This window comes from Sus scrofa, chromosome 14 (genome assembly GCF_054392235.1).
Source record: "Sus scrofa isolate SSC_HxYL_T2T_F1_AM1 chromosome 14, Sscrofa_HxYL_maternal_Yorkshire_Landrace_v2.0, whole genome shotgun sequence".
NCBI lineage: Eukaryota > Metazoa > Chordata > Mammalia > Artiodactyla > Suidae > Sus > Sus scrofa.
Genome location: NC_139396.1, coordinates 102,494,740 through 102,521,006, shown reverse-complemented (window position 1 = coordinate 102,521,006; position 26,267 = coordinate 102,494,740). Strand labels below are relative to the sequence as shown.

The 26,267-nt window shown below is 49.8% G+C and overlaps 1 protein-coding gene across 7 annotated transcripts in view; it reads left to right on the top strand.

Annotated features, from left to right (window-relative positions):
- Nucleotides 1-26,267, top strand: part of DLG5 (discs large MAGUK scaffold protein 5) — a 127,828-nt gene that overhangs the window by 79,871 nt on the left and 21,690 nt on the right. For 5 of the 7 annotated variants that reach the window (XM_084994172.1, XM_084994171.1, XM_084994173.1 and 2 more), the window contains 15 exons: nt 2,705-2,964; nt 4,927-5,239; nt 8,883-9,067; nt 11,174-11,299; nt 14,529-14,661; nt 15,103-15,230; nt 15,902-16,077; nt 16,414-16,517; nt 18,502-18,594; nt 20,206-21,225; nt 22,032-22,155; nt 22,487-22,631; nt 23,894-24,006; nt 24,626-24,715; nt 24,994-25,144. In XM_084994172.1, the coding sequence (XP_084850298.1) occupies nt 2,705-2,964; nt 4,927-5,239; nt 8,883-9,067; nt 11,174-11,299; nt 14,529-14,661; nt 15,103-15,230; nt 15,902-16,077; nt 16,414-16,517; nt 18,502-18,594; nt 20,206-21,225; nt 22,032-22,155; nt 22,487-22,631; nt 23,894-24,006; nt 24,626-24,715; nt 24,994-25,144 (3,161 nt within the window). Of the gene's footprint in view, nt 1-2,704; nt 2,965-4,926; nt 5,240-8,882; nt 9,068-11,173; nt 11,300-14,528; nt 14,662-15,102; nt 15,231-15,901; nt 16,078-16,413; nt 16,518-18,501; nt 18,595-20,205; nt 21,226-22,031; nt 22,156-22,405; nt 22,632-23,893; nt 24,007-24,625; nt 24,716-24,993; nt 25,145-26,267 lie in introns of all 7 variants that reach the window. The other 2 variants (XM_084994170.1, XM_084994169.1) reach the window with 1 other exon arrangement.

The window sequence follows — 26,267 nt, the reverse complement described above, 5'->3', positions numbered from 1 at the left end:
TGGTCCCCTGTGTCAGTGGGTTCCGCATCTGAGGAGTCAACCAGTTGGAGATTGGTGAAAAAAAAAATTCTGGAAAGTTTCAAAAAGCAAACCTTGAATTTGCCTTGTAGGTAACTAATTACATAGCATTTACGTTGGGTTAGGTATTCTAAGTAGAGATGATTTGAAGTGTATGGGATGATGTGTGAAGGTCGTATGTAGCATTATTGTATGAGGGATCAGAGCATTCGTGAATGTTGGTATCTGAGGGGGGGGGTCCCAGAACCCATCCCCCACAAATCCAAAGAATGACTGTTAAGGTGAAAGCTGAGTGGTGGGTACTTAAAATTCTGCTACTTTATTTGCTATGCTCTGCTGTATGTTTGAAGATGTTCCGTTGTATGTTAAGAAGACTTTAAAATGATAGGCTGGGACTTAGTTGGTGGCTTTCTGACTTGTTTTCTTAGTGTGCAGTCAAGATTTGCAGCAGTGAAGCATTTTCATAAAACAGGGAAGATTTTAAACACCGGAGGAAGCAGTGTACCATTTTTTAAAATGAATTTTGGGAGTTCCTGTTGTGGTGCAGCGGAAACAAATTCGACTAGGAACCATGAGGTTCGGGTTCAATCCCTGGCCTGGTTCAGTGGGTTAAGGATCTGGTTTTGCTGTGAGCTGTGGTGTAGAGCACAGATGCGGCTTGGATCTAGTGTTGCTATGGCTATGGCATAGGCTGGCAGCTGTAGCTTCAATTCGACCCCTGGCCTGGGAATCTCCATAAGCCGAAAGTGTGCCCTAAAAAGCAAAAAAGTAAAAAAATAAAATGAGTTTTGTATGTTGATGTCCTTGTAAGATTTCATTGGAAGGAGAGGGTTTTAATGTGAAAAAAGAAAAAGGAAAGAAAAAAGGAAAAAGGGCTAAATGCCCTGAAAGAGTTGATTGATGAGATGCCTTTTTTCTCCGTCTTCCTCAGAGCTAATGTTTAGAGGAATGGACTTAACTTTCCTTGTCTCTGAAAGAGTCTGACTTGGGAGTTAGCGCCTTCTTATTAATCATATTTATTGAGGGCTAACCCTTCCTCTGAAGGGAATCTCAGTAGTTCTAGGTTCTCTGGTGACTTGGGGCCCATGAGCTAGATGAGCCTGGTGATTCCTGGACTGTTGGAGCTGGAAGAGTTAAGCAAGCTTTTTTGGCTCAGTCCTACCTTTGGAGGAATAAGGAAACAAACCTAGAGATGTGGCTGTGGAGGGACCTAGCCAAGGGCCCTGATCCCCTGAGGTCCTGAGCAGAAGTCAGCAGGCCCCCGACAACCGCTTAGCTTATCTTGTATTTTATTTTCTAGAGCGGCACTTTGAGTCATTGTTAGTACCTGCAGATCAGAGTAGAATGCTCTTTTGCTCAAAACCCTCTCAACGGTTCTCATTTCACTTGGGATATAGTCTTTGCTGTGAGCTTTGAAGCTGCGTCCAGTTCTCTGGCCTTTTTTTTTTTTTTTTTTTTTTGAACCCACTCCTCCTTGTTCATGGGGCTCCAGTCACTTGGTGCTGCTTTTGTGTTTGTGCCTAGAACATGACCGGTGATTCCTGCCTCAGGGCCTTTGCACTTGCTTGTCCTCTGCCAGATGTGCTCTTGGCTGCTGCTCCTAATTTGCACCCAAGCTCAGAAGTCACTCTCTTACTGAGAGGCCTCCTTGGGTTATAGCCTCTCTCATGACCTTCTACTCTGCGGCTCGAAAGTCTCTGGAGTTCTTGTGTGGCTCAGTGGGTTAAGGATCCAGTGTTGCACTGGATCAAGTCACTGCTGTGGCACAGGATTGATTCCTGGCCTGGGAGCTTCCCATGCTGCAAGCGTGGCCGAAAAGTAAAAAAGTCTTTCTCCAGCTCATCCTATTTTATTTTTATTTGCTTGACAGCCCTTTTGTGCTCTGAAGTTATTTTATTTGGTCTATCTACCTATCTCCATCTGTGTGTGAGTTTTTATCATCCCATCAGAGTAAGAGGTTCACCAACCATAGTCATTGTGTCTGTTCAGCATCACTGGCACCTAGAGCAGGGCTAAAACACATTAGGTACCTATGTTGTGGCTCCTTAGCATCACCCCCAGGTTCGATGATTTGCTAGAATTCACGAGACTCAGCATATAATCATACAGCTAAAATTTATTCAGCAAAAGGACACAAAGCAAAATCAGCAAAGGGAGGAGGTGCATGGGGCGAAGTCCAGAGGAAACCAGGCACTGGGTTCCAAGAGTCCTCCTGCTGTGCAGTTGCAGGGGGTTGGTGACAGCATGGGTGAAGTGTTGCCAGGGAAGCCCACAAGACATTCCTGCCTGGTGTTTATACTAGGGGCTTAGCAAGCTGTGGAGTTCCAGACTCCCAGAGGAAAGCAAGTACTCAGCCTGAGAGTCCAGGTGTGGGGCACCCCTCTTGTCACTCAGGGAAGATTTGTATCAGTGCAGGGAACTGCTTACCATTTACGTTCCCAGATGCCAGCCAAGGGTTAGCTTGCAAGCAGGGCTGCTATACTGTTTCCTGCACCCCACTAAGAGACATATGTGAGACAATGAACCGACTCAGTGTGACTGCAGGGCTGTGGAATTGACCAGGAGGCTCTTGAAAGCCAGAGGATGTGACCTCCCCACCCTTGTCAGCAATTCTTCCCCCAGACCAGGGGTGAGTTTGTCATTCCTCCTGCCCTCAGACCCTCAGGAAACGTTCTCTGCTCTCCAGGTGTTGAAGCACAACGGGTCGTCAGAAATTCTCAACAAGCTGTATGACACGGCCATGGACAAGCTGGAGGTGGTGAAGAAGGACTATGACGCCCTGCGGAAGAGGTACAGTGAGAAAGTTGCCATTCACAACTCGGACCTGAGCCGTCTGGAGCAGCTGGAGGAGGAGAACCAGCGCCTGCTGAAGCAGACGGAGATGCTGACCCAGCAGAGGGACACGGCCATCCAGCTGCAGCACCAGTGTGCCCTCTCCCTGCGGAGGTAGGGACCATGGTGGCAAGGGTCAGGGCTGGCCTGTCTCTAGCTCTTGGAGCACGGCCAGAGACCAAATGCATCTTCTCTGCCAGGGGCTGCTGTCCTTTGTGGGCTTGTGGGTTATCTGCAAGGCTCCCAGCCACTTTCTGGGGGTGAAAAGAGCACAAGCAGTTGAGCTTTTTCAGTAAAAAAATGACCTATCTCTAGGAAGCATTTGCTTGCTTGCTTGCTTTTTCTCTGTTTTTATTTTTTGGCCACGCCCATGGGATGTGGAAGTTCCCAGGCCAGGAATCAAACCTGAGCCACAGCAGCACCCCAAACCACTGCAGTGACAACACCAGGTACTTCACCTGCTGAATTGCTAGGGAACGCCCCTCTTTTTTATTTTTCATTTCTCTCCTGGCAAACATAATCGTTATAGCCTCCAGTCTGTTTATTTTTTGGAATTGAAGTTGATTTTCAGTATTATGTTGGTTTCAAGTATACAGCACAGTGATTCAGCTATACACACACACACATACACACATATACATACTCTTTTTGATTTTTTTCCCTTATAATTGATGACAAAATATTGAGCATAGTTCCCTGCGCTCTACTGGTCTTTGTTGATTATCTGTTTACGTATAGTGGTACATATATGGTAATCCCGAACTCCTCATTGATCCCTCCTCCCACCCCCCTTTCTCCTTTGGTAAACTTTGTTTTTTCAGGAAACATTTTCTTTTTTTCCTTTTTTGCGTTTTAGGGCTGCACCTGCAGCATATGGAAGTTTCCAGGGAAGGGGTTAAATTGAAGCTGCATCTGCCGGCCTACGCCACAGCCATAGCAAACCCAGATCTGAGCTGCATCTGCAACCTACACCACAGCTCACAGTAACACCGGATCCTTAACCCACTGAGCAAGGCCAGGGATTAAACCCGCATCCTCATGGATACTAGTCCAATTCGTAACCTGCTGAGTCACAACGGGAACTCCAGGAAACATTTTGTTGACACTTAGTATGTCCTGGGAATTGTGCTCCTTTCTTTCATCTGAACAATTCTGGTGTGTTCTGACCATCCTCTTTCTGAGGCCTCCACGCAACCGTTTCTCCAGTCCACCTTGCAGATAGAAAAGTTGATTGTCCCAGGCATAAATTCCTTTAAAATTTGACTTTTTATTAAGGTAGATACCTGTCGGGATGTGATCCCTGCCTTCACACAGTGTTTCTTAAGGTACATTCCTGTGAAATATGTGTTCTCTGGGTGCTTATCAGGTTTGTGTACAAAGTGCTGTCTGGCTATAATTGAGTTTGAGGATTTGTGGGTTACATACTAACACGTGTCTGCAATGCAGGACTTCTCAGAACCCTTACTGTTCTGTGCTCTAGACTATCCCAAGAGGAGACAGAATGCAGTGTTTTCCAAACATTAGTCATTAGCGAGCACGCTTTTTAAAGGGAGCGCTGTGCAAGATTGGTGTTCTGAGGAACCCACGTTCAGAAGTGCTACTCTAGAGCTCTAAATCTGCAGGGCTGCCTGTGTGGAAGATTCCTGACCTAGAAGGACCAGGCTGTCCCCTAACACTAACCTGGTGACTTTGGGCCAGTCATGTCTCAAGGCCTTATCATCTGTATTTGTAAAGCGAGATGGCCAGACAGCAGTTATTCAGGCTACTTTTGTCTTTCATAGGCTGTGATTCTGGCATTGTTTTTGTTTTTTTAAAATAATGTAGCTTTACCATGGAAGAAGTAACAGTGTTATTTCTAGTAGAGCAGAGGGCATGAAGTCCTCAGTTCAACTTCCGGTATTTGTAAAAGGCTGAGAAAAATTCCAGGTCCAGGGGCACTGGTCCTCTATGACTTTTCTGTCTTGAGAGGGGGTGGAGAATGACCTCACTTGAAACTTCACGCTTGACTGTCCAGTGCTGCAGAGCTGGCTGGGCAAGTCCCCACCCCCTCCACATCCTGGCTGCCCCCTCCCCCAGGTTTGAGGCCATCCACCACGAGCTGAACAAGGCCACGGCCCAGAACAAGGACCTGCAGTGGGAGATGGAGCTGCTGCAGTCGGAGCTGACAGAGCTGAGGACCACACAGGCGAAAACCGCCAAGGAGTCTGAGAAATACAAGGAGGAGAGGGATGCAGTGTACAGCGAGTACAAGCTCATCATGAGTGAGCGTGACCAGGTCATCTCTGAGCTGGACAAGCTGCAGACCGAGGTGGAGTTGGCTGAGTCCAAACTTAAGAGCAGCACGTCTGAGAAAAAGGCAGCCAGCGAGGAGATGGAGGCACTGCGACAGGTGGGAAAGCAGGGAGGGAGGAAGGGTGGGGTGCACACGGTGTTTGCACTTGCAGGGAGTGATGGCTTCTAGCTTTTGCCTGCCTCTGGCTGGGTTATCAAACACTGCCCGCCTGACTGCTGGGCTCGCACTGGGTGCCTAGCTTAGTTGGGCTGCAGGGGGTATAGACGAGGTCCAGCTATGGTCCCGGTTGTCTGGAGCTGGCAGTGTAAAGAGAAAATGGGATGGTGCACACTCAGCTCAGTCTTAGGCTGGAAGTCAGCTTAAGGGCTTGCTCATTAAGAAGCAAGATCCCAAGGCCAAGTTCCCAAAGCCATAGATACCTTTGGCCTTGTGAGTCTGAAAGTCCACACTCAGTATTCCCCACCCCCAACATCTGAGGACTCTGCTCTTTACAGGGGTGGCCTGGGCTCTTGCTGGAAAGATGTTCTATTGGGCCGAGCCCAAGGTCCTTCTCAAGCCTTGCTCCTTGGGGGACATGCCCCCAGGGTTAGAGGGTGGGGCTCAGTAGCATTGGAATTGAGCCACCCAGCTTGACTCCAGAGTGGTCAGTGTGGATTCTCCTCATCTTCCCTACTGGCCACATAGGCCTCATTGCTGATGCTCCTTGCTCCTAGGACCAGGTATGCCCTGCTGGGGCTTGGACAGGCCTATGGACTCCCCCGTTGGAAATTGCCTGTCCCATTGGTTGGTGTTGTGGCTCTGTTCAGAGCTGCTGAGCTTGATGATTGCAGACATTTTTCCATTGGAATGGTTCTCTGCTCATACCTCTCCATTCTGCTTTTCTGTGCAGGTCAGTTATAATGCAGGCTTTGAAATGGGCCTGTGAGAAGTGAGAAATAGGTGCTAAAGGTCAGGCAGCTTGGTAAGGGACAGTGTAGGCATGGATTGTTGTAGCCAGAGCCCTCTGGACCAAATGTGAGGCAAGGCTGAGGCTCAGGGGGCATTCTGAACCTCTCTGTGGATAGTGATGGCTCCTTGTGCCCAGGCAGTGCTGGGCTGTGCTTGGAGAGTGGGCCTCCTCAGCCAGGTTGCCTCTCACCTCTCCTAGCTCTCTGGGCCTTGGTTTCCTTCTCTACAAAATGGAAATGATGATAGCATCTGTATCACAGGATGCTTGTGATGATCACATGATTTAACATTGAAAACACTCTTAGAATAGTAGCTGCATAAAGCAGGAATGGGTTGAGTCTCTATTATCAGGATTTTATTATGCCATCTGAATCTTTCTACCCTGTTAGGATTAGGGTGAACCCTAGCACATTGTTTGTAGGCAAAAATGGGCCAAATCGTGACTGCCTGATAAAAAGGGAATGAGACTTCTTCAAACTATCAAGGTGAAAGCCATCGTGAAAAAGAATATTTACTTTGATGAAATTTTTAAGAAGCCATAGTGAAGAAAAATTCAGCAAGTAAATTTAATGTGTTAGAACTTGGTAATTGTCCTGGAGAAACAATCACCTCATTTTCATATTTTGGAACCTGAGAGCTTACTTGTTGGGGAAAATATTGATACCAAATAAGGAACACAAAATGATGAAGAAAACATTAAAAATGACAGAGTCAGGCACTAAACTAAAAAGTCAAGAACAATGTGGTAACTTATGGGAGGTGAGTCTGTGATAGAACAGTGGCCACTTTGGAGAGGTTTTGAGATTGTAGAGGTTAACCGTGCTCTTTGTAGGATTGAGGAAGACCCCCAAATTCCCTGTGGTGCCAGCATCTGGTGGCATGTGTCACCCCCTCCTAGGGCTTATGCGTGCCTTCCGTCCTGGAGCCCAGTTCCCGGGCCTTCACAGGGGGCATTGGCCGCATGTCAGGTTGGCCTGTCAGCTGAGGCAGGAATCTTTTCTGGGCACTGAGCCCAGTCAGCAGGCTGGAGAGGAGGGCCCTGCCTCCACCCCAACCCCTGCAACTTGTAGAACTGAAACCCTCAGCTCCTTGAGTTTATCTGACTTCTAGGACAAGACCACTCCCTACCTGGCCTGTAGCCTGGGCCATCCTGGCCTGAGGTGTGGGTGGAAGGATCTTGTCTCCCCAGAACCTGCAAAACCCCTGAGGATTGATCCCTCTCCTCTCCAGCAGCTGCTTCTTGGGGGGTCAGCTGAGATGGGCTTTCAGGCCAAGCTAGCTTCCTGATTTCAGAACTGTCCTCATTCTGCTCAGCTCTGGAGTGGTTGTTCTTTTCCTTCTGACACCTGTGGCTTCCTACATTCTTCTCCTTATCTCTGTACCTTCCTCTTCATTTACTCTCTTCTCTCCCACTGCCCTTTCCTCTCTCTACCATCTTCTCCAAAGTATCTTGTTCAAAGAAAGGGCCGTTGGGGGGCAGGGGGTTCTGTGAGGGTCTTTGCCTCTCTCTGGATGCCAAGTCAGTGCTGCTTTTTCCCCTGCTTCCCAACATCCCAAGTGGGCTTGTCCTCAAGGCTTTCCTTACATGGGTTGAGGTCCAGCCTCTGGCTGTGCACTGATGAGGTCCACTGAAGGCTCACTGGCTTCAGGGGCACATAGGAACTGTCTTGGACAGTTGGTCCCTGCCACAGGGAAGTTTTGGAGCACTGCTGCCTGTCACAGAGGTCCTTCCAGGCCCAGGTTGCTTCCCAAGACAGGCCCCTCTGACGGAGCCCGTCTCATAGGAAGGCCAGTTTGGTCACGTGGGCTGGCAGTGCTTTCTCCTGCCCCTGGATGCAGGTGCGTTTCTGACATCTAGACCTCCTTGAGGAACTGAGTTTGGCAGAAGGCAGAGCAGTATGTTAGGCAGGAAGGGCCATGGAGGTAGAGGATGATGCCAAGGGGCAAGAGGGGAAGAACCATGGGAGGCAGAGGGCAGGGCAGAGGGGCAGCCTTGTCTTGTGTGTATTTCATTTCTTCAGAAAGCCTTTCAGCTAGACTAGGAATTGCTCCTGCAGTGGACGCTCACTTGTCATTTGTCAAATTCCCCATGTTTTTTGAGGTTATAGAGGCACAGAGGGAGCTTTCTGTAAGAGTGCTTCATGAGGTTGATACGAAATTTTTACGGAGCACTTAACACTTCAGGCAGGGATTATCTGAATATAACCTGTATATCCTTGAGATTTCATCCTTTTAAATGATCTGAGGCACATAGGACTTCATCAGCACACATAGCGGTGTGTTTTCAGACTTCTGTAACTCAGTATGCTGGAGTATGAAAACCGCATTGCAGATACAGCAGGCATGGAGTATCATGACTAGTGTTGCACCCTCGCCGCAGTGGTTTTATCATGATAGTTCTTTAGGGAGATTGGTGGGCTCTCTGTAAGATGCACGCCTGTAACGGCTAGGGCAGGGTCTGGGGGGCGTTCCACCTGGGCCTCTGAGACTATGGCGGAGAAGGGGCTGGGCTTCCGGTCCTGGCTCTGTTTGGAGCTGTGTTTGGGTAGACCCTAGTTTAGCATCACTAGGAGTCTGAGAGTGGCTGTGGGCATGTAGTCATTGGAGTGAGGTGGGGTGGGTACAGCTGGGGTATGTCAGGATGGGCTCTGCCTGGGATCCCTATGTCTCCCTCCATCTCCCGTGAGTCCAGCCCCAGCTTCTGCACCAGTCGGGGGTTGGCGGGTTGGGGGGCACTTCCGGGCCAGAAGGCCCAGTAACCTCCCCTCTCCTTGCCCCTAACATGCACCAGATCAAAGACACAGTGACAATGGATGCTGGGAGGGCCAACAAGGAGGCCGAAATCCTTCGAAAGCAGTGCAAGGCTCTGTGCCAGGAACTGAAGGAAGCCCTCCAGGAGGCGGATGTGGCCAAGTGCCGGCGAGACTGGGCCTTCCAGGAACGGGACAAGATCGTGGCGGAGCGGGACAGCATCCGGTAGGGGCTGGGCTGGGCTCGGGTTTTCCCATGAAGTACTGGGTCAGTGGGAGGGATAGAGTCTTTTGCCATGTGTCCAGGAAGGTGGGGGTAACCAAAGGTGATGCCCCAGCCTTGCCTCAGTGAGAATTTTAGGATTTCCCAATATGTCTCAGTTTCCCATTTCTTCTCACTCCAGATGTCCTAGCAGGTGCTATGTCCACAGTGCAGTCCCCTGTGAAGTGGCACAGGGCCAGGCTTTTTTTTTTTTTTTAGGGCTGCACCTGCGGCATATGGAAGTATCCAAGCTAGGAGTCAAATCAGAGCTACAGCTGCAGACCTATGCCTACGCCACAGCAACGCAGAATCCAAGCCACTTCTGTGATCTACACCATAGCTTGAGGCAACACCAGATCCTTAACACACTAAATAAGGCCAGGAATTGAACCTGCATTCTCATGGATACTAGTCAGATTCTTAACCTGCTGAGCCACAATGGGAACTCCAGCCTTTTTTCTTGGGGGGCGTCTGATGAAACTGACATTTCAGAAATGCATTTTTTCAACCATTGTTCATTGGGCTCCTATTCTGTGCCAGGATTTTAGGTCCCTTGAATAAGGAGACCCTGGGAGAGAAACAGCCTCTGAGGCTCCCGGGCGCATGTGATGCCTACGAGGGGTGGTGCCCAGGGCAGCAGGGGAGGGAGGTGCATGAACAGTGAATTCCAGGCCTGCAGTCACTGGGGGCTGCAGGGTCGTGCAGAACACTGGGGGACAGGTAGCAGGGTCTTCTCAGAAAGCATCAAATTTGAGCTAGAACTTAAGCTTGAGTGGCATTTTTCCTGGTGGAGAAGGGGGATGGGTGTTGCAGCCTGAGGGGTCATCAGGAATAAAGAAGTGTGGTGAACTCAGGGCAGAACTGGTACTGGGTGTGGATGAATGGGGTGTACACTTGGGGAGTCCCAGGAGAAGCAGATGACAGGGCTCTTCTGAAGGGCTGGTGGTGAGGGCCTGGAAAGGGAAGCCCAGGAGTGTAGACTTGCCTTTACCTCTGGTAAAGCCAGGATGGGCTGTGGTGGTGGTGGTGGTGGTGAGAGTGAGGACTTGGTTGTTGAGTATTTCTTTTTTTTTTTTTGTCTTTTTAGGGTCTCACCTGCAGCATATAGAAGTTCCCAGGCTAAGGTTGAACCAGAGCTGCAGCTGCTGGCCTACACCACAGCCACAGCAATGCAGGATCTGAGCTGTGTCTGTGACCTACCCCACAGCTCATGGCAACTCCAGATCCTTAACTCACTGAGCAAGGCCAGGGATGAAATCCTCATCCTCGTGGATACTAGTCGGATTCGTTAACTGCTAAGCCACGACACGAACTCTGTTACGTACTTCTGAAAAATCCCTTGTGGAGGTTTGGAGAGACTTATGTCCACCTGGGCTGATCAGGAGATGAAAGTTCAGGACTGGGGGGATTTGGGGCCATGAAGAAGTAGGGACCAGCCCTCAGAGTCCATCCAGTGACAGGATGCAATTCTGGAGGTAGTATAGAGCACAGACTTCCCTGTTGCCAGCTCACCTGTCCACATCTCCTCTCTGTTGACTGAGCTGATCCTGGGCCACACATCCATTAGTACAAAGATGTTAAGCCTGCAGAGAGTTCAAGGCTGCAGGGATGCATGAGGCATGATTTCTGCCTGAGTAGGGGCTCAATCAAGCTGTGGGGTAAGGGAGGCAGCTCTTGAAAAGGCTGCATATGGGTAGTTATGAGGCATGTGGTAGGTGCTGGAGCACAGAGCCTTACCAGGTGCGCTGGGGCTGGGGGTGTGGTTATCAACCACAGCACATTGAAGATGAAACTGTGGGATGAACCCCGAATGCTCAGAACTGGATGCTTGTTGCCTCCAGTTAACTGTGGAGGTGTCTGCTCTTCCAGGTCCTCAGTGTCTCCACTGTCCCTGTATGAGATTGGCCTGGTTGATCTTGGCTCTAGACTCAGAAGCATGCCTTCTCTGTATCTGGGGGCGAGGCAGGCACCCGGGGTGTTTAGGAGCATGGGCTGCTGGCTCCACTGCAGGCTGTGGCTCCTCTGTTGCCTGCCTCTTACAGTGACCTTGCCCTCTGCCCCCTCTGCCAGGACACTCTGTGACAACCTGAGGCGGGAGCGGGACCGGGCGGTGAGTGAGCTGGCTGAGGCCCTGCGCAGCCTGGACGACACTCGCAAGCAGAAGAACGATGTCAGCCGGGAGCTTAAGGAGCTCAAGTACGCTGGGGTGGGCTCCTGGGAGCACGGTGTCCCCCTCCCCTGGGCAAGGCAGCACCGTGTGCAGGCCTCACCATCTGTCCCTTCACTCTGTCTTACTCTGTCAACCTGTAAAGTGTGTCCTGGTGTTGTCTCCATGTTGAGAGGTAATTAGAAAGCCTTAAACCAGCACACCACCCTTTGGTGGGTGTGTGGGGGTGCGTAGGCACCGTGTGCAAAGGCACCGAAGGAAGGGTCCTGCCCAGGCAGTCCGCTGGGGACAGGCAAGCATGTATTGTTCATTCATTCATTCTCTCCCTCCTGCATTCATTCACCAGCTCAAGAAGGATTTACTGAGTGCCTGCTCTGTTTGGGCCAGACCCCGTAGGAGGCACAAGCTGATGGGGTTCCTGCCCTGTGGGGCTCACAGCACAAAGACAGACCAAAGGCAGGGCCATCAGAGAGACAAGCACGCGATCAAACAGAATGACGACAAATTGTGATGCAGCATTTTTGTTGTTGTTTTTGTCTTTTTAGGGCCTCAGCCTTGGCATATGGAAGTTCCCAGGCTAGGCGTCAAATCAGAGCTGTAGCTGCTGGCCTATACCACAGCCACAGCAATGCTAGATCCTCATCTTCGAACTACACCACAACTCACAGCAGCACCAGATCCTTAACCCACTGAACAAGGCCAGGGATCAAACTTGTATCCTCGGGTTCTTAACTGGCTGAGCCATGATGGAAACTCCTAGTGGTGCATCATTTTTGAAGGCAGTTATGACTACCAATCTGCAGTCTGTTCTGCCTGGGCCATGTGGGGTATCAGAAAGCTTTTCCTCAGTTACCTCATTGCTTCCAGGAGTGTCACTTAAAACGTGGTGGCCCCTAGCAGTGTGTTAAAAAAACAGAGATGAGAGATCCTGCTGTGTGGCACTGGGAGCTATATCTAGTCACTTATGATGGAGCATGATAATGTGAGAAAAAAGAATCTATACGTGTGTGTAGCTGGGTCACCATGCTATACAGTAGAAAATTGACAGAACACTGTAAACCAGCTATAATGAAAAAAAATCATTATATATATATAAAAATAGAGATGAAAATTTAAAAAGAGAAATTGGTAGATTCCAAAAGCCATCACTGCAGCCCATACCCAGACTCTGTAGTTGAGAAGCAGTGGCTCTCTGTTCATTCGTGAACCTTCCTGAGCTGATAGCATGGTGAGAAGCTTGTGAGTGTGCAAGCCTTGCACACTCAAGTGATGCCTTCGAGAAGTGGGTGACAGCTTCCACTTCTTCCCTCCTAACAGAGGAAGAAGCACCTCCTAACAGAGACAAATAGCTTCATCTACCAAATAAAAACCCAGAAGTGCTTGAGCTTGAGCTTGAACACCCTAAAGAAAATCCCAGGGGTTGCAGTTCCTGTTGTGGCGTAGTGGTTAACAAATCCGACTAGGAACCATGAGGTTGCGGGTTCTATCCCTGGCCTTGCTCAGTGGGTTAAGGATCCGGTGTCGCCGTGAGCTGTGGTGTAGGTCACAGATTCGGCTTGGATCCTGCGTTGCTGTTGCTCCGATTTGACACCTAGCCTGGGAACCTCCATATGGCGAGGGTGTGGCCCTAGAAAAGACAAAAAAAAAAAAAAAAAAAGAAAATCCCAGGAGTTAAGAGGCAAAGTGGCTGACTATCCAGGGACCCACCTTGGGTCTAGCAAGTGATGGAATTAAATTATGGTAAAGTCTAGAATCTCCAGAGCTTGAGCAGAAGGAAGTTTGGCACTTTATTTGAGCTGGAGTTGCCTGTAACTTCTCAGAAATGTTATGTAGTATTTGTTTGCTTGTTCAGCATGTTTGTGTATGCACCTCCTCTGTGCTGAGTTCTCTGACTGGTGGGGTGAGGTGAGGGAGTCCTTGCTGTTGCCCAGGAAGCCTCCCATCTGCAGAAACCCAGTGGGTAAGAGGTGAGGCACAGGCAGTGGGCATGAAGTGCAGGGAAGAAGACTTGGAGGAGGCTCCCTGCAGGCTGAGTTGCATTGTAGAGCCGGCTAGTGAGAGCATGGCTCAGGACAAGGTGTGCCCCTGGGAGCATGTCTACTTGTGCACGAGACGAGAGGAGTCACGAGTGTGCCAGGAACTCACGGGGCAGTGCTGATGAATTAGAAAGGTCATCCGGGCCTAGGCTTTAGGAAGAAGGATGTTATGGGAGGATATTACAAGGTTTCTGAGTCTTTTTTTTAATCCTCTTCAAAGCTAAAGCTTTTTATTTTGATCACATCTAATTTACTGATTTTTAAAAAAACTTTTAATGAAGTGTCTTATGTCCCAGAACCTTTAATGAAGTACTAGATTGCAAAGATTTTTCCTCTATACTTCCCTTCTAGAAGTTTTATAGTTTTGTTGTACATTTAAAAAACTTTATTTTTTTAAATTTTATGACTGCACCCATGGCATATGGAAATTCCATATGAGCCAGGGATTGAATTGAGCCATAGCTGTGACCTGCACCACAGCTGTGCAATGCCAGATCCTTTAACCCACTGTGCCAGGCTGGGGAGTGATCTTCACCTACGCAGTGACCCAATTCGCTGCTGTCAGATTCTTAACCCATTGCGCCATAGCGGGAACTCCTATAGTTTTGTTATACACTTAAATCTGTGATAAATCTTGAGTTAATGTATATATAACATATAGGGTTTAGGTTAGAAGTTGTCATGATGTTCATATGCTGCAGCATCATTAGTTGAAGTCTGTCCTTCCCTACTGAACTACTTCTGTAACATTTGTACTTTGTGGGGCTATTTCTGGGTCCCCTGTTCTGTTCTGTTGATCTGTGTGTCTGTCTGCCTGGCATTTCCACACAGTCTTTACTTCTGTAGCTGTTGCAGCAAGTCTTGAAATTAGAGTGATTCTTTCCATTTTATTCTTCATTTTCAAAGTCGATTTAGCTATTCCAATTTCCTTTGCCTTTCCATGTACATTTTAGAATAGTCTTGTCTCTACCTACAGAAAATCTTATTGGCATTTCTATAGGAATTGCATTAAACCTTGGGGCAAATTTCTTAATCTTAAAACAAACAAAAATACTGCGAAAACCCACTGAGGCCCAAGAATCCTTGACCTGACCTTGGATTTATTACGAAGCTAGTATGAAGTATGAGGGGGCAGGGAGTGGTACACCTTGTTGCCAAGTGTGACTTGGGTGGGATGTTTTGCCTCCCAGAGGGTTGTTGCCATGGCTCTCTCTGTTTGCAGGGAGCAGATGGAATCCCAGTTGGAAAAGGAGGCCCGGTTCCGGCAGCTGATGGCCCACAGCTCCCACGACTCAGCCATTGACACAGACTCCATGGAGTGGGAAACAGAAGTTGTGGAGTTTGAAAGGGATACGGTAAATTGCCCTCATCTTTTCCCCCCACCTCTCTTCAACATAAAGACTTTGGAGGAGGGAAGGAGAGCATGGACCTCTTGGAGTGCCCCCACGTTTCAAGGCTGCTGGCTTGAAGGTCAGCTCTTCCTCCCAGGGTGCAGATGCTTCCTTTTCCTGCACTTGTCCAAGCTGAGTAGTAGCAGATTGCACTCTTGTGTCATGGTGGAGGATGCTGGCAGTTCGTAGAAGGCCAGAGGGCAGCGTTGGCAGGGTTGAGTGTCTGTAGCAGTGGAAAGGGATGGATTGCAGCTGCTCAGAGGCTTCATCCTGGGGACCAAGTACCCTGTCAGGGTGAAGGGACAGTTCCCGCACTGGTGTGAGTGATTTGAGGGTGCAAGAGCCAAATGTTTCTTAATCATTGCTATAACATGACCTGTTGCTGCTGCTGCTCTTTTGAAACAGGAGGATATTGACTTGAAGGCACTTGGGTTTGACATGGCAGAAGGTGTGAATGAGCCTTGTTTGCCAGGGGACTGTGGCATATTTGTCACTAAAGTGGACAAAGGAAGCATAGCTGACGGCCGATTACGGTAAGTGTAGACAGGACCTCAGGCTCTGGAGGGAAGATGGCAGTTTCCCACTGACCTTAATGCAGAGGACCTGAAGGTCCAGGTGGTAGTTAAATAAATGCATCCCAGAGTCTGGGGGACTCAGAGGGGTCTCAGGCCTGCAGGCTCAACTGCTAACGAGTTCTTAAAGGATGCTGTAACTCGAAATTGTCTCTGAGTTTTCTCCCATCACCAGGTGCTGCCTTTTGTTTCTCTGTGTAATAAGGGGCTCAGGTGGTATGTGTGAGCGCCTAGACCACGCACGACCTACTCATTCAATGAAATAGTAATGATAATAATTAGCACCTACAAAGCACCTGCTATTTGCTAAATTTAAAGCTTTATATAGTTCATTTATTAGTCTTTACAGTCCTTTGAGGTGGGTGCCATTATTGCCTCCATTTTACAGATGAGGGCACTGAGGCCCAGAGGGGCTGTGGCCCATGGCTAGTCAGGGAGAGGGGTAGGATTTGAATCCAGGCTCCAGCATCTGTGAGGTTAACCACTCCATTCTTCTGGAAGAGAAATTCTTCCTGAACATGTTTGTGGGGTGCCTGCTTTCTGGCGTTCAGCTCCCTGAATGCGAGCAGCAGGGGCTGGCCCCCTGGCTCCAGGGCCTCTGCAGGCAGTGACCTGGCTGTGCCCCTGCTCAGGGTCAATGACTGGCTGCTGAGAATCAACGATGTGGACCTCATCAACAAGGACAAGAAGCAGGCCATCAAGGCGCTCCTCAACGGGGAGGGGGCCATCAACATGGTTGTGCGTCGGAGGAAGTCCCTGGGCGGGAAGGTGGTCACACCGCTGCACATCAACCTGAGTGGGCAGAAAGGTAGGGGCCTGTGGTGGTGAGCAGAGCACCCACTGCTTGTGCAGAAAAGATGTGTGTGTTGTCAGGCACAGCTGAGGTGTTGATGTGGTTTCAGTGCAGCCTGTGTGCTTTCCTCCACGGGGGCCACCTAGGTCTTGGGTCATCTTGCTGGTCTTTGATTGTTTGATTCGCTGAGTCCCTGGGTGGTCTGACCTCAGCAGGGTGCTGGGATGGACAGGTTGTGGTCTCCAATGTTCCTTTTATAAGTTTTTCTCACAAGTGCAAGAGGAAACCACCAGGGGGCCTCAGGCCGCTGGCCCCAGGCAGAGCTTAACTGAGGACCTCCGTGGTTTGCAGACAGCGGCATCAGTTTGGAGAATGGAGTGTATGCTGCTGCTGTGGTGCCTGGGAGCCCGGCTGCCAGAGAGGGGTCCCTCGCTGTGGGAGACAGGATTGTGGCCGTAAGTCTGGGCAACTCTTCCTCCAGTTCTAGACTCTCCGTCTCCTCATTCTAACCCCGATGGCAACTACTTTTAACTATTTATTGTTTTCTCCCATAAATGTTCAAAACTTCTATCTCCCACTTTTTTTTCTTTTTAAACTTAGATGTGATCATAATATACCCTTCTTCTGCTGACCTTGCTTTTTATTTTTAACAGTGTGTCCCGAGGTTCTGCCATATTCACATCTTTAGATTCATCTGGGTCATTTCAATAACTGCATGTTCCTTAATGGCTTTTGATCCCATCCCCTGATGGACAGTCAGGGCATTTTGCCTTCATGATAGAGCTGCATGGCCATTGCCATGTCCTTCCACAGGAGGGTGCCAGAGAGTAGAGTCTTGGGTGGGGGGTTATTGATGAATGAGGGTGCAAGCATTTCTTTCTTTCTTTCTTTGTCTGTCTGTCTTTATTTCTCTTTCTTTCTTTGTCTGTCTGTCTTTCTTCCTTCCTTTCTTCCTTCTTAATGGCACCAGTGACATATGGAAATTCCCAGGCTAAGGATTGAATCTGAGCCACAGCTATGGCAATGCCGTCTCCTTTAACCCACTGTGCCAGGCCAGGGATTGAACCTAAGCCTCTATGGTGACCCGAATCACTACAGTTGGATTCTTAACTCTCTGCTCCATGGTGGGAAATCCCACAAGCATTTTTTTCAAAAGCTATTGATTTTGAAATAATTACAGAAATACTTATAATTTAGTTATAGTAGTAAATAATAATAACAAAGTTGTAAAGATAGTATAGTGAGGTCCTATGTACCCATCACCTGATTTCCTCTAATGGCTACAAAGATGTTAACAACCATAACTATGATGTTAAAATCAGGTAGACATTGGTACAGTGTATGCATATCACTCTCTGTCATTTTATTTCATTTTAAGTAGAAAAAAAAAGATGCGGAGCTGTCTCCCACCACAAAGATCTCCCTCCCGTTGCCCATTTCTAGTAATACCCACAATCCTGCACATCCCCCCCTCGCCCCATCGTAACCCCTGGCAGCTAATTTGTTCTCCAGGTCTATAATTCTGTCATCTGGAGGATGTCGTACAGGTAGAATCTAGTGTGTCTGTTTGGGATGGCCTTTTACACTGGCCATTGTGCTGTGAGCACCATCACGTGGGTGGGTATACGGAAGGTGTGGTCCTTCTTGGAACTGGGTAGTACTCCATGGAATGGACGCACCCCAGTGTAGGTGGTCACCTATTGCACATACACCTTTTAAAAGGATTGGAGGAGTTCCTACTGTGGCGCGGTAGGTTAAGGATCTGACTGCGGCAGCTTGGGTCACTGCGGAGGTACAGGTTTGATCCCTGCCCGTTGCAGTGGGTTGATGGATCTGATGTTGCAGTGCAGCTGTGGCGTGGGTAGCAGCTGTGGCTTGGATTCAGTCCCTGGCCTGGGAACTTCTATATCCTATGAGTGTGGCCATTAAAGATAGGATTGGAACATGTCTAGGAGGGATGTGAATGGAGATGCAAATATGAAGGGTTTGAGTGACTTCGTGAGCAGTGACGATACTTCATGTCATGCTTGATTCAGGACTCCAGCTTGGCCTCCCACACTGTGATCTGGTTTCTAGTCTCTTCCTGCCTTGGGGAGCGTATGTGTCTACCTTATGTCTTGTGTGAAGGAGTTCTGAGCCCTGGTCCGGCATCACACGCAGGAAGCAGCAAGGCTGGAATGTCCCCGCCGGGTACCCGTAGTATTTTGGTCCCAAACAGACAAGCCCCTTCACTGGAGTGGTTTTAAGGCTGTGTATCTCATTTGCCTCAGAAGTTGTTTAGCTGGACTTTGAGGGCCTTACCAGAAAGGGGCTTTCTCTCCTTTGCCAAGTTCAGATGTGGGCACCTGATAGAACCAGGTCCCCTGCCCACCGTGGGTCAGCAGCTGGGCAGAACCCCTCTACCGGTGGCGGACCTGATGGGCTCTCTGTTGGCCCTAGATCAATGGCATTGCACTGGACAACAAGTCTCTGAATGAGTGTGAGTCTCTGCTGCGGAGCTGCCAGGACTCGCTGACCCTCTCCCTCCTGAAGGTAAGGCCCCGCCCTGCACGGGCTCTGTTCTTGCCAGTGGTGGGGTGGACAGGGCTACTTCTCCACTTCACTGGGGTCCTTGCAAAGGTCTTGATTTGCAGGTGCAGGGTATGCATGAACCCCGACTAGATCCTGGTTAAAAAAAAAAGTAAAAAGTAGCTATGAAGGACATTTTGGTGAAAATAGGGTACACTTGGATCTAGACTAGATACTTGATTGATCTTAGGGAATTATTACTTTTCCTGATTATAATGATGGTGCTTGAGTTACATATGAGAGGGGCCTTATTTGGGAGAAATTGCATGCTAAAGCTGTTAAAGGTGAAATGTCATAATATTTGTAACATTTTCAAATGTTTTGCAGTATAGATACAGACAATTTGACAAAATATTGTTGAATCTAAATGGGTTTAAGGGCATTCATTGTACTTTTCTATCAACTTTTATACAAAAGTTGGATAAATAGGCTTATCCACTTCATGAAGAGGGGTTTTTAAAATTATTTTTTTTGCTTTTGAGACCCGCACCTGCTTGCAACATGTGGAAATTCCTGGGATAGGGGTCAAATCAGAGCTGCAGCTGCTAGCCTACACCACAGCCACAGCAGCGCAGATCAGAGCCACATCTGTGAACGACGCCATAGCTCACTGCAACGCCAGATTCTTAACCCACTGAACAAGGCCAGGGATTGAACCTGCATCCTTATGGATACTCGTCTGGTTCTTAATCTGCTGAGCCACAGTGGGAACTCCTAAAATTATCTTAAAGTTAATAGACTTCTAGGGGAGCGGTTTTAGGTTTATGTAAAATTTGAGTTAGTACAGAGTACTCATATTTGCTGATTCCACTATTATGAACATCCTGTGTTAGCGGGTACATTAGTTGCTATTGATGAGCCAGTGTTAATACATTAGTATTAACTAAAGTCTGTAGTTGATATGAGGATTCACTCTTGGTGTTGTGTCTTCCACGAGTTTAGACAAATGTGTAATGATATGTATGTACAATTACAGCATCATACAGAATAGTTTCACTGCCCTAAAAATCCTTTGGGCTTCACCTGTTTGTCCCTTCCTCCTCCAACCACTGATCTGTTTACTATCTCCATAGTTTTGCCCTTTTCAGAATGTCATATAGCTGGACTTAGTCTGTAGCCATTTCAGATTGGCTTCTTTCACTTAGTCCTGTGCATTTAAGGTTCCTGCATGTCTTTTAATGGCTCGATAGGTTGTTTCTTTTTTTATCTCTGAGTAATATTCCATTGTCTGTATGTACTACAAGATACCAGTTTTAATAAGGAATTTTTTACATTTACATTTAATAATTAAAGAAATAGGACACAATGCAGATGATTTCAGAAAATGCTCAAAGTCAAGGGAAATTTGTGTCTCTCCTGTGGGTTCGCAGTGGTCAGACTGTGAGCAAGCCTCACCTGTTGGCCAGGTGTGCATGCCTATGTGTGCACGCCTGCATTTCTGTCCATCTGTCTGACTCTGTGGTGGGTGTGGCCTGTTTCTGACCTTTGCTCTTTCTCTGGGGACGTTTTTCCGGTGGCAGCTCCAAACCCTGCGGTCTCACACACACTCTTTCTCACTCTGCAATCTCTGCTTAGGTGTTCCCTCAGAGCACCTCATGGAGTGGCCAGAACATCTTTGAAAACATCAAAGACTCTGATAAGTTGTTGAGCTTCCGAGCACATGGCCTGGAGGTCCAAGCTCAGAATAAGCGGAACTTGATGCAGCACAACAACTCCACGCAGACAGATATCTTCTACCCCGACAGGCTGGAGGACAGGAAGGAGTTGGGCCCCCCAGGAGGCAGCAGCTCCTTCCTGCATAAGCCGTTCCCTGGGGGACCCTTCCCTGTCTCCCCTCAGGCCTGTCCCAGCGCCTCCGAGCGCAGCCTTAGCTCCTTCCGCTCAGATGCCTCTGGGGAGCGTGGCTATGGGCCGGTGGACATGCGCAACAGGCGGCCGCTGCTGCCCTTCGAGACCGAGGTGGGCTCCTGTGGGGCGGCAGAGTCCGCCCTGGACAAGGCAGAGTCTGAGAACACCAACAGCGGCGGGACCTGGCCCAAGGCTGTGCTCAGCTCCTCGGCAGGGCCCGAGAAGCTCTCTGTTTACAAGAAGCCAAAGCAAAGAAAGTCTATCTTTGACCCTAACACTTTCAAACGCCCCCAGACGCCCCCCAAAATAGACTACCTGCTCCCAGGCCCTGGGCCTGCCCATTCCCCCCAGCCCTCCAAGAGGGTAGGACCTCTGACTCCCCCTAAACCACCCAGAAGGGGTGACTCCATGAAGTTCCAGCATAGGCTGGAAACCAGTTCCGAGTCAGAGGCCACTCTGGTGGGCAGCTCCCCATCCACCAGCCCCCCGAGCGCCGCGCCACCCGACGTGGACCCTGGGGAGCCCATGCACGCCTCACCTCCCCGCAAGGCTAGAGTCCGCATTGCTTCCAGCTATTACCCTGAAGGGGATGGCGACTCCTCCTACCTGCCAGCCAAGAAGTCCTGTGACGAGGACCTCACCTCCCAGAAGTTGGATGAGCTGGGGCAGAAACGCCGCCGGCCAAAATCTGCTCCCAGCTTTCGGCCCAAGCTTGCTCCAGTAGTGATTCCTGCTCAGTTCCTGGAGGTAGAGCTCAGCCCTAGGGGTGGGTTAGGGTGCAGTAGAGGCATGGTGGGGTGTTGGCCATGAGAGTGCTGGGGGGCCTGAGCCACCGGTACCAGCTCTGGCTCCTTTGCCTTTGCTCTCAGCAACTCCCCGGGGAAGAGGAGGGGGGCAGATGGATGCCAGCAGAAAGCAGCCTCCCTTAAGGATTGAAAGTAGTGTGAGATGTGCTTGGTGGTGGGACTATCACACCAAAAGAGTTATGCTTTCTTGGGCATGGTGTTTGATTTGCTTATTCAACAAGAAGCTTTTGAACTTGTACAATAAAGCTAAGTGGCAAGGACCTACTTTAAAGGGTTTAGGGAGACAAGACAGAGCTTGTGAATCTGCCAGTGGGCAGCAGGACAGGCTGGCTTGTTTTTGTGGGTGCCATGGTCATTTCCAGAAGGGAGAGCCTGCTGTGAGCAGGAGAATATATCCGTGCTATTCTTGGCAGACACAGAGCTTCACACAGCTGGACAAGTTATGGGGTGTTGTTATATATGTGTGCCTGACGCACACATCTTCCACCTTCTACACCCAAGATCTGTTTCTTTGAAAGAACAGAATTTTTTTCTTTGTGGTTTTCTTCCAGAGGATATTTGAAGGCAGTTCTTCTCTTCCAAATATATAAGGCAATGTGAGTGAGTGAATGAATGAGTTACAGTCTCTCCCAAATGTCACTTCATGTATCCAAGTGGGAGGAACTAGGTTGTAAGGAATGGAATCACTTGCAAACCCCAATATATTTCCCTGTTTCCAGCCACTGCCTCTTGCCTTTGGTTCTGCAGGAGCAGAAGCGCGTTTCAGCCAGTGGAGAACTCTCCCCAGATCTCCAGGAGTGGTCCCCTTACTCACCAGGGCATTCCAGCCGGCACAGCAACCCCCCCTTCTACCCCGGCAGGCCGTCTGTGGGTGAGTTGGCAGAGCAGGGCCAGGGATGATGGTCAACATGGGCTCACAGGGCCGCCCAGTCCCAGGGAGAGCAGCAACAGTCATTTGAGGGAAGTGCTGTGTCCTCAACCCTGAGGTCCGAAGATCTAGCAATTGCTGAACTGTCTGGGGTGTTCAGTCTTAAATCAATGACTGTTCTTAGCTTTTTAGAGCACTTTCTCCTTGTAGCAGCCTGGGAAACAGCGTTAAAGAAGGTTTTCCCGCTTTGCAGATGGAGAAAGACTGGAAGCTTGCATAGATCTGGGGCTGGCTGGGTGCTTTGGGGCCATTGTCTCACCCGGCCCATTTCTAGGCACCGTTCCCCGGAGTATGACCCCAAGTACCACTGTGAGCTCCATCCTGAGGAACCCCATCTACACTGTGCGCAGCCACAGGGTCGGCCCTTGCAACTCTCCACCCGTCCCCAGAGAGGTTGGCCCCCAGGGCTTGCATCCCAGGTATGTGAGGCTACCTATAACCTCCCTGTACCCTAGTCATTCAAACCTACCTACACCTAAAGCCCAGCATAAAGGGGCTCCCCTGCCTCGCTGGGAAGGGGATAGGTAGAAAAGCATCGGGACCCAGGGAAAGTTGAAGGTTGCTTTGTTCATTTACCAATGTGGAGCTTAAAAAGGTGTTTATAGGAAGATGGTAGTAATGACAACTGACACCCAAGTGCTCACATGCCAGGCATTGTGCTCAGACCTTGATGAGCATCTTCTCACTGGATTGCCATAGCAACCTTACTGTTATTGTCTCTGGTCTACAGATGAGGAACTAAGCCTTAAAACATATGATTGAGTTAGCTTGAGGTCACTCATTCATTCAATTATTTGAGAAGTTTTGATTGAGCACCTACTATATGCCATGGGCTGCTATAGTTCTGGGGGATACAGTGGAAGACTAAATAAACTTCCTCTCAAGTGGCATTTGTGTTCAAGTATAAGGGGGGGGGGGAGAACAGAGTGATACAGATGGTGCAGAGTGGCCGTGAAACTCCTAGACTGTCAACAAGTTAGGCTGTGGCTTGGAAGAGGATGGTAAATTAGACTGGGTGGTGGGGAGGGGCCTGTGCTAGGGAATGATGCCATGACCAGAAAGCTGAGAAGAGGCCAGTTGAATGGGACTTGGGGAGGAGCCTCCAGGAAGGTTAATTGTAGATTCTGCAGCCAAGGTGTCTAAGGATGTGGTGGGCTCAAGGGACAGAGTAGGGGAGCTTGGCAAAGGAATGATGAGTCGTAGGCACAAACCCTGTAGGATCTGTGACCATAATGCGAGTTTGGATTTTACTCTGAGTACAGTGAAGATCACTGGAAGGGGCTTCTAAACAGGAAAGGGATGTAGTCTCATGACACATGGTTGGGCCTGATGCAGGCCAGCCTCATGTGGGCGATGCCTGGGCTGTCTGCCCTCCTGTGGGTGGGGCACCCTCCAGGTCCTCTATGCCCACCAGCTCTCCCTGTGCACCAGGATTCAGAGCTTCTGTCTCCCCTGCAGAAAGTGCTTTCTCCCATTGAGCCTGATCCTGGCCCAGGGCTGAAGTGCATGCCACCCCTGCTGCTTGCAGGGCCCTCTGAGTGTGACTGTGGGAAGTCGCTCTCCTCAGCTGACTGGGAGTGGCTTCGGGGCCTCCCTGAGCTGGCCGAGGGCCTCAGCCCCGTCCCCTGTGTCCTGTCCTGGTCTTCCTCCTGAGCCCTTCACCTGTCTGCTTCTCTCACAGTGTCCAGCACCAGGGACGCCTGAGCCTGGACCTGAGCCACAGGGCCTGCAGTGACTGCTCTGAGATGAGAGCCTCCCATGGGTCCAACTCCCTGCCCTCCAGTGCCCGCCTTGGTAACTGCGCTACCAGAGCCTTCTCTCTGGGCAGCAGAGTTTCTTCATCTCCACTTGCCTCCTCCTGCCCAGACCTCCTGGTGGCCCACCCATACAGCTCCTTTCCCCTCCTGGGGCTGAGATTGGCTCCACGCTGCACAGAGTCCTTTCCTGTGGCCTTTCCACAGCTTCCCTCAGTGGTCATGTAGCTATTCTGTTGACCCTGTGACCAAGGAGCCTTGCTTCCTGACCCTGAGGTGATTTTGAGGTCATTCGTGTTGCCGTTCATTGATGGAAAACACACCTCAGTTACTTCATGAAGAGACCCTGGTGGAGCTGCTTCTGGTGCTGTGGAGAGAAAGTTGGCAGTAGCCTCTGTCACTTGAGTTACGGTCTCTGGTCTCTGTTCGGAGCTGAAAGTGAGACTGTGACCCTGTTCTGCAGCAGCCTAGCCCTGCAGTTTATTCAGATACTGGGGGTCGACTGTTGCACTTAGAGGCCCCCTAGGGGATGAATGGCAGGGCCCGCCTTGCGCTCTGTCATAATCATGTATGTTTCCTGACCACTAGAGTGGTGGTGAAGGAGTGAGGGGTACTCTTTGATCGCAGGCCTAAGATTTTGTCCCCTTATGGAACCTTAGGGTCTTCAAGCAACTTGCAGTTCAAGGCAGAACGCATTAAAATCCCATCCACGCCAAGATACCCACGATCTGTCGTGGGTTCTGACAGAGGTGAGAAGTTCTCAGTGTTCCCTCCTCACCGCGGGTGCCCCATGTCCTCGGGGTGGGGTGTCTGGGCACAGCTCACACCTCTCTGCATCTGAGTCATCAGTGAATACTGGTGGGGCCCAGCCTGCAGCCTGGTAATAGGGGAGATTGAGAGGCTCATGGAGCCTGGAACCTGTACTCATGGCCAGGTGCTGGGGGGTGCGTCTGGGCTGCATCTTCCCCTTGGCCTGGGCTGCAGAGTAGAGGTGCCGGCCCACCGCTCACCCCAGCCCTCTCGGCAGGCTCGCTGCCGCACTCGGAATGCAGCACTCCCCCGCAGTCTCCCCTGAACATCGACGGCCTGTCCTCTTGTAGCCAGTCCCAGACCTCAGCCTCCACGTTGCCTAGGATTGCTGTCAACCTCGCGGCCCCCGGGGAGCGGAGAAAGGACAGGTGAGCGGGGCCTGACATCTGCGCTACAGGCACAGCAGAGGCCGGTGTGCTCCTGCAGCGGCCCAGCGCTTGGTGGAGGGAAGTGGCAGGAGTTGGGGTGTCTCCACTGAGCTGAGCTCAAGCAAGGCTGCTCTAGTTGGAGTCACTTCGCATTCCCTGGTGTCCCTCATCCTCCTCCTTTTTGAGGAGGTCCTGTGAGCACATGATGCAGGAGGAGGGGTGCATGAGGACAGCCAAGGGAGGAGCAGGGTGAGCCCTTCCCCCTGAGTGTCCCCAGGAGAAGGGGAGCTCCAGCATGTGACAGAAGGACAACCTGACAGTGACCTTAGTGGAGTGGTGCCCTTCGCTACTTCCCAGGCCTTTGTTAAAGCATTTTCCATGTGGTAAGTTGTGAAATCTGCACATACTCCTGAGACCATCATCATCGGACCCACTTTATAGATGAGAAAACTCAAGCCAGAAAGTGGGAGTGGTCTGTCTGTGGTCACAAGGTTAGCGACTGGCCTACCTTAATTAGAGTCAAGACTCACTTTTTTTTTTTTTTTTTTTTTTTTTTTTGTCTTTTTAGGGCTGTACCAGTGGCATTTGGAGGTTCCCAGGCTAGGGGTCAAATTGGAGTTGTAGCTGCTGGCCTATGCCACAGCAACTCAGAATCTGAGCCATGTCTGCAACCTACACCACAGCTCATGGCAATGTCGGATCCTTAACCCACTGAGCGAGGCCAGGGATTGAACCTGTGTCCTCCTGGATACCAGTCAGACTCGTTTCTGCTGAGCCATGATGGGAACTCCAGGACTCACTTTTAACCTTTGCTTTTTTGTTCTAGAATATAGCTTCATTGCTTATCCCTTCCCCACACCCCCAGGTTTTCCATTGTGAAAAGAAATACACATTAAAAAAAAAATATGTGAAGCATACATGTACAGTGTAGCCATTTATTGGTTCATTTTGAAGTGCAGGTCAGTCTCAGCTGCCAGTCCAGACCTGCTTCCTCTAAGGGCCCGTCCTTCCCTGTATATAAACTCTGCTCACTCCTCATCCACCTCTTGTTCCTCAAAGTGCGATTTACCAGGCCATTTATATTTAAAGTTCTATCTAGGTCCTGGTGGGAGGTCTGAGTAAA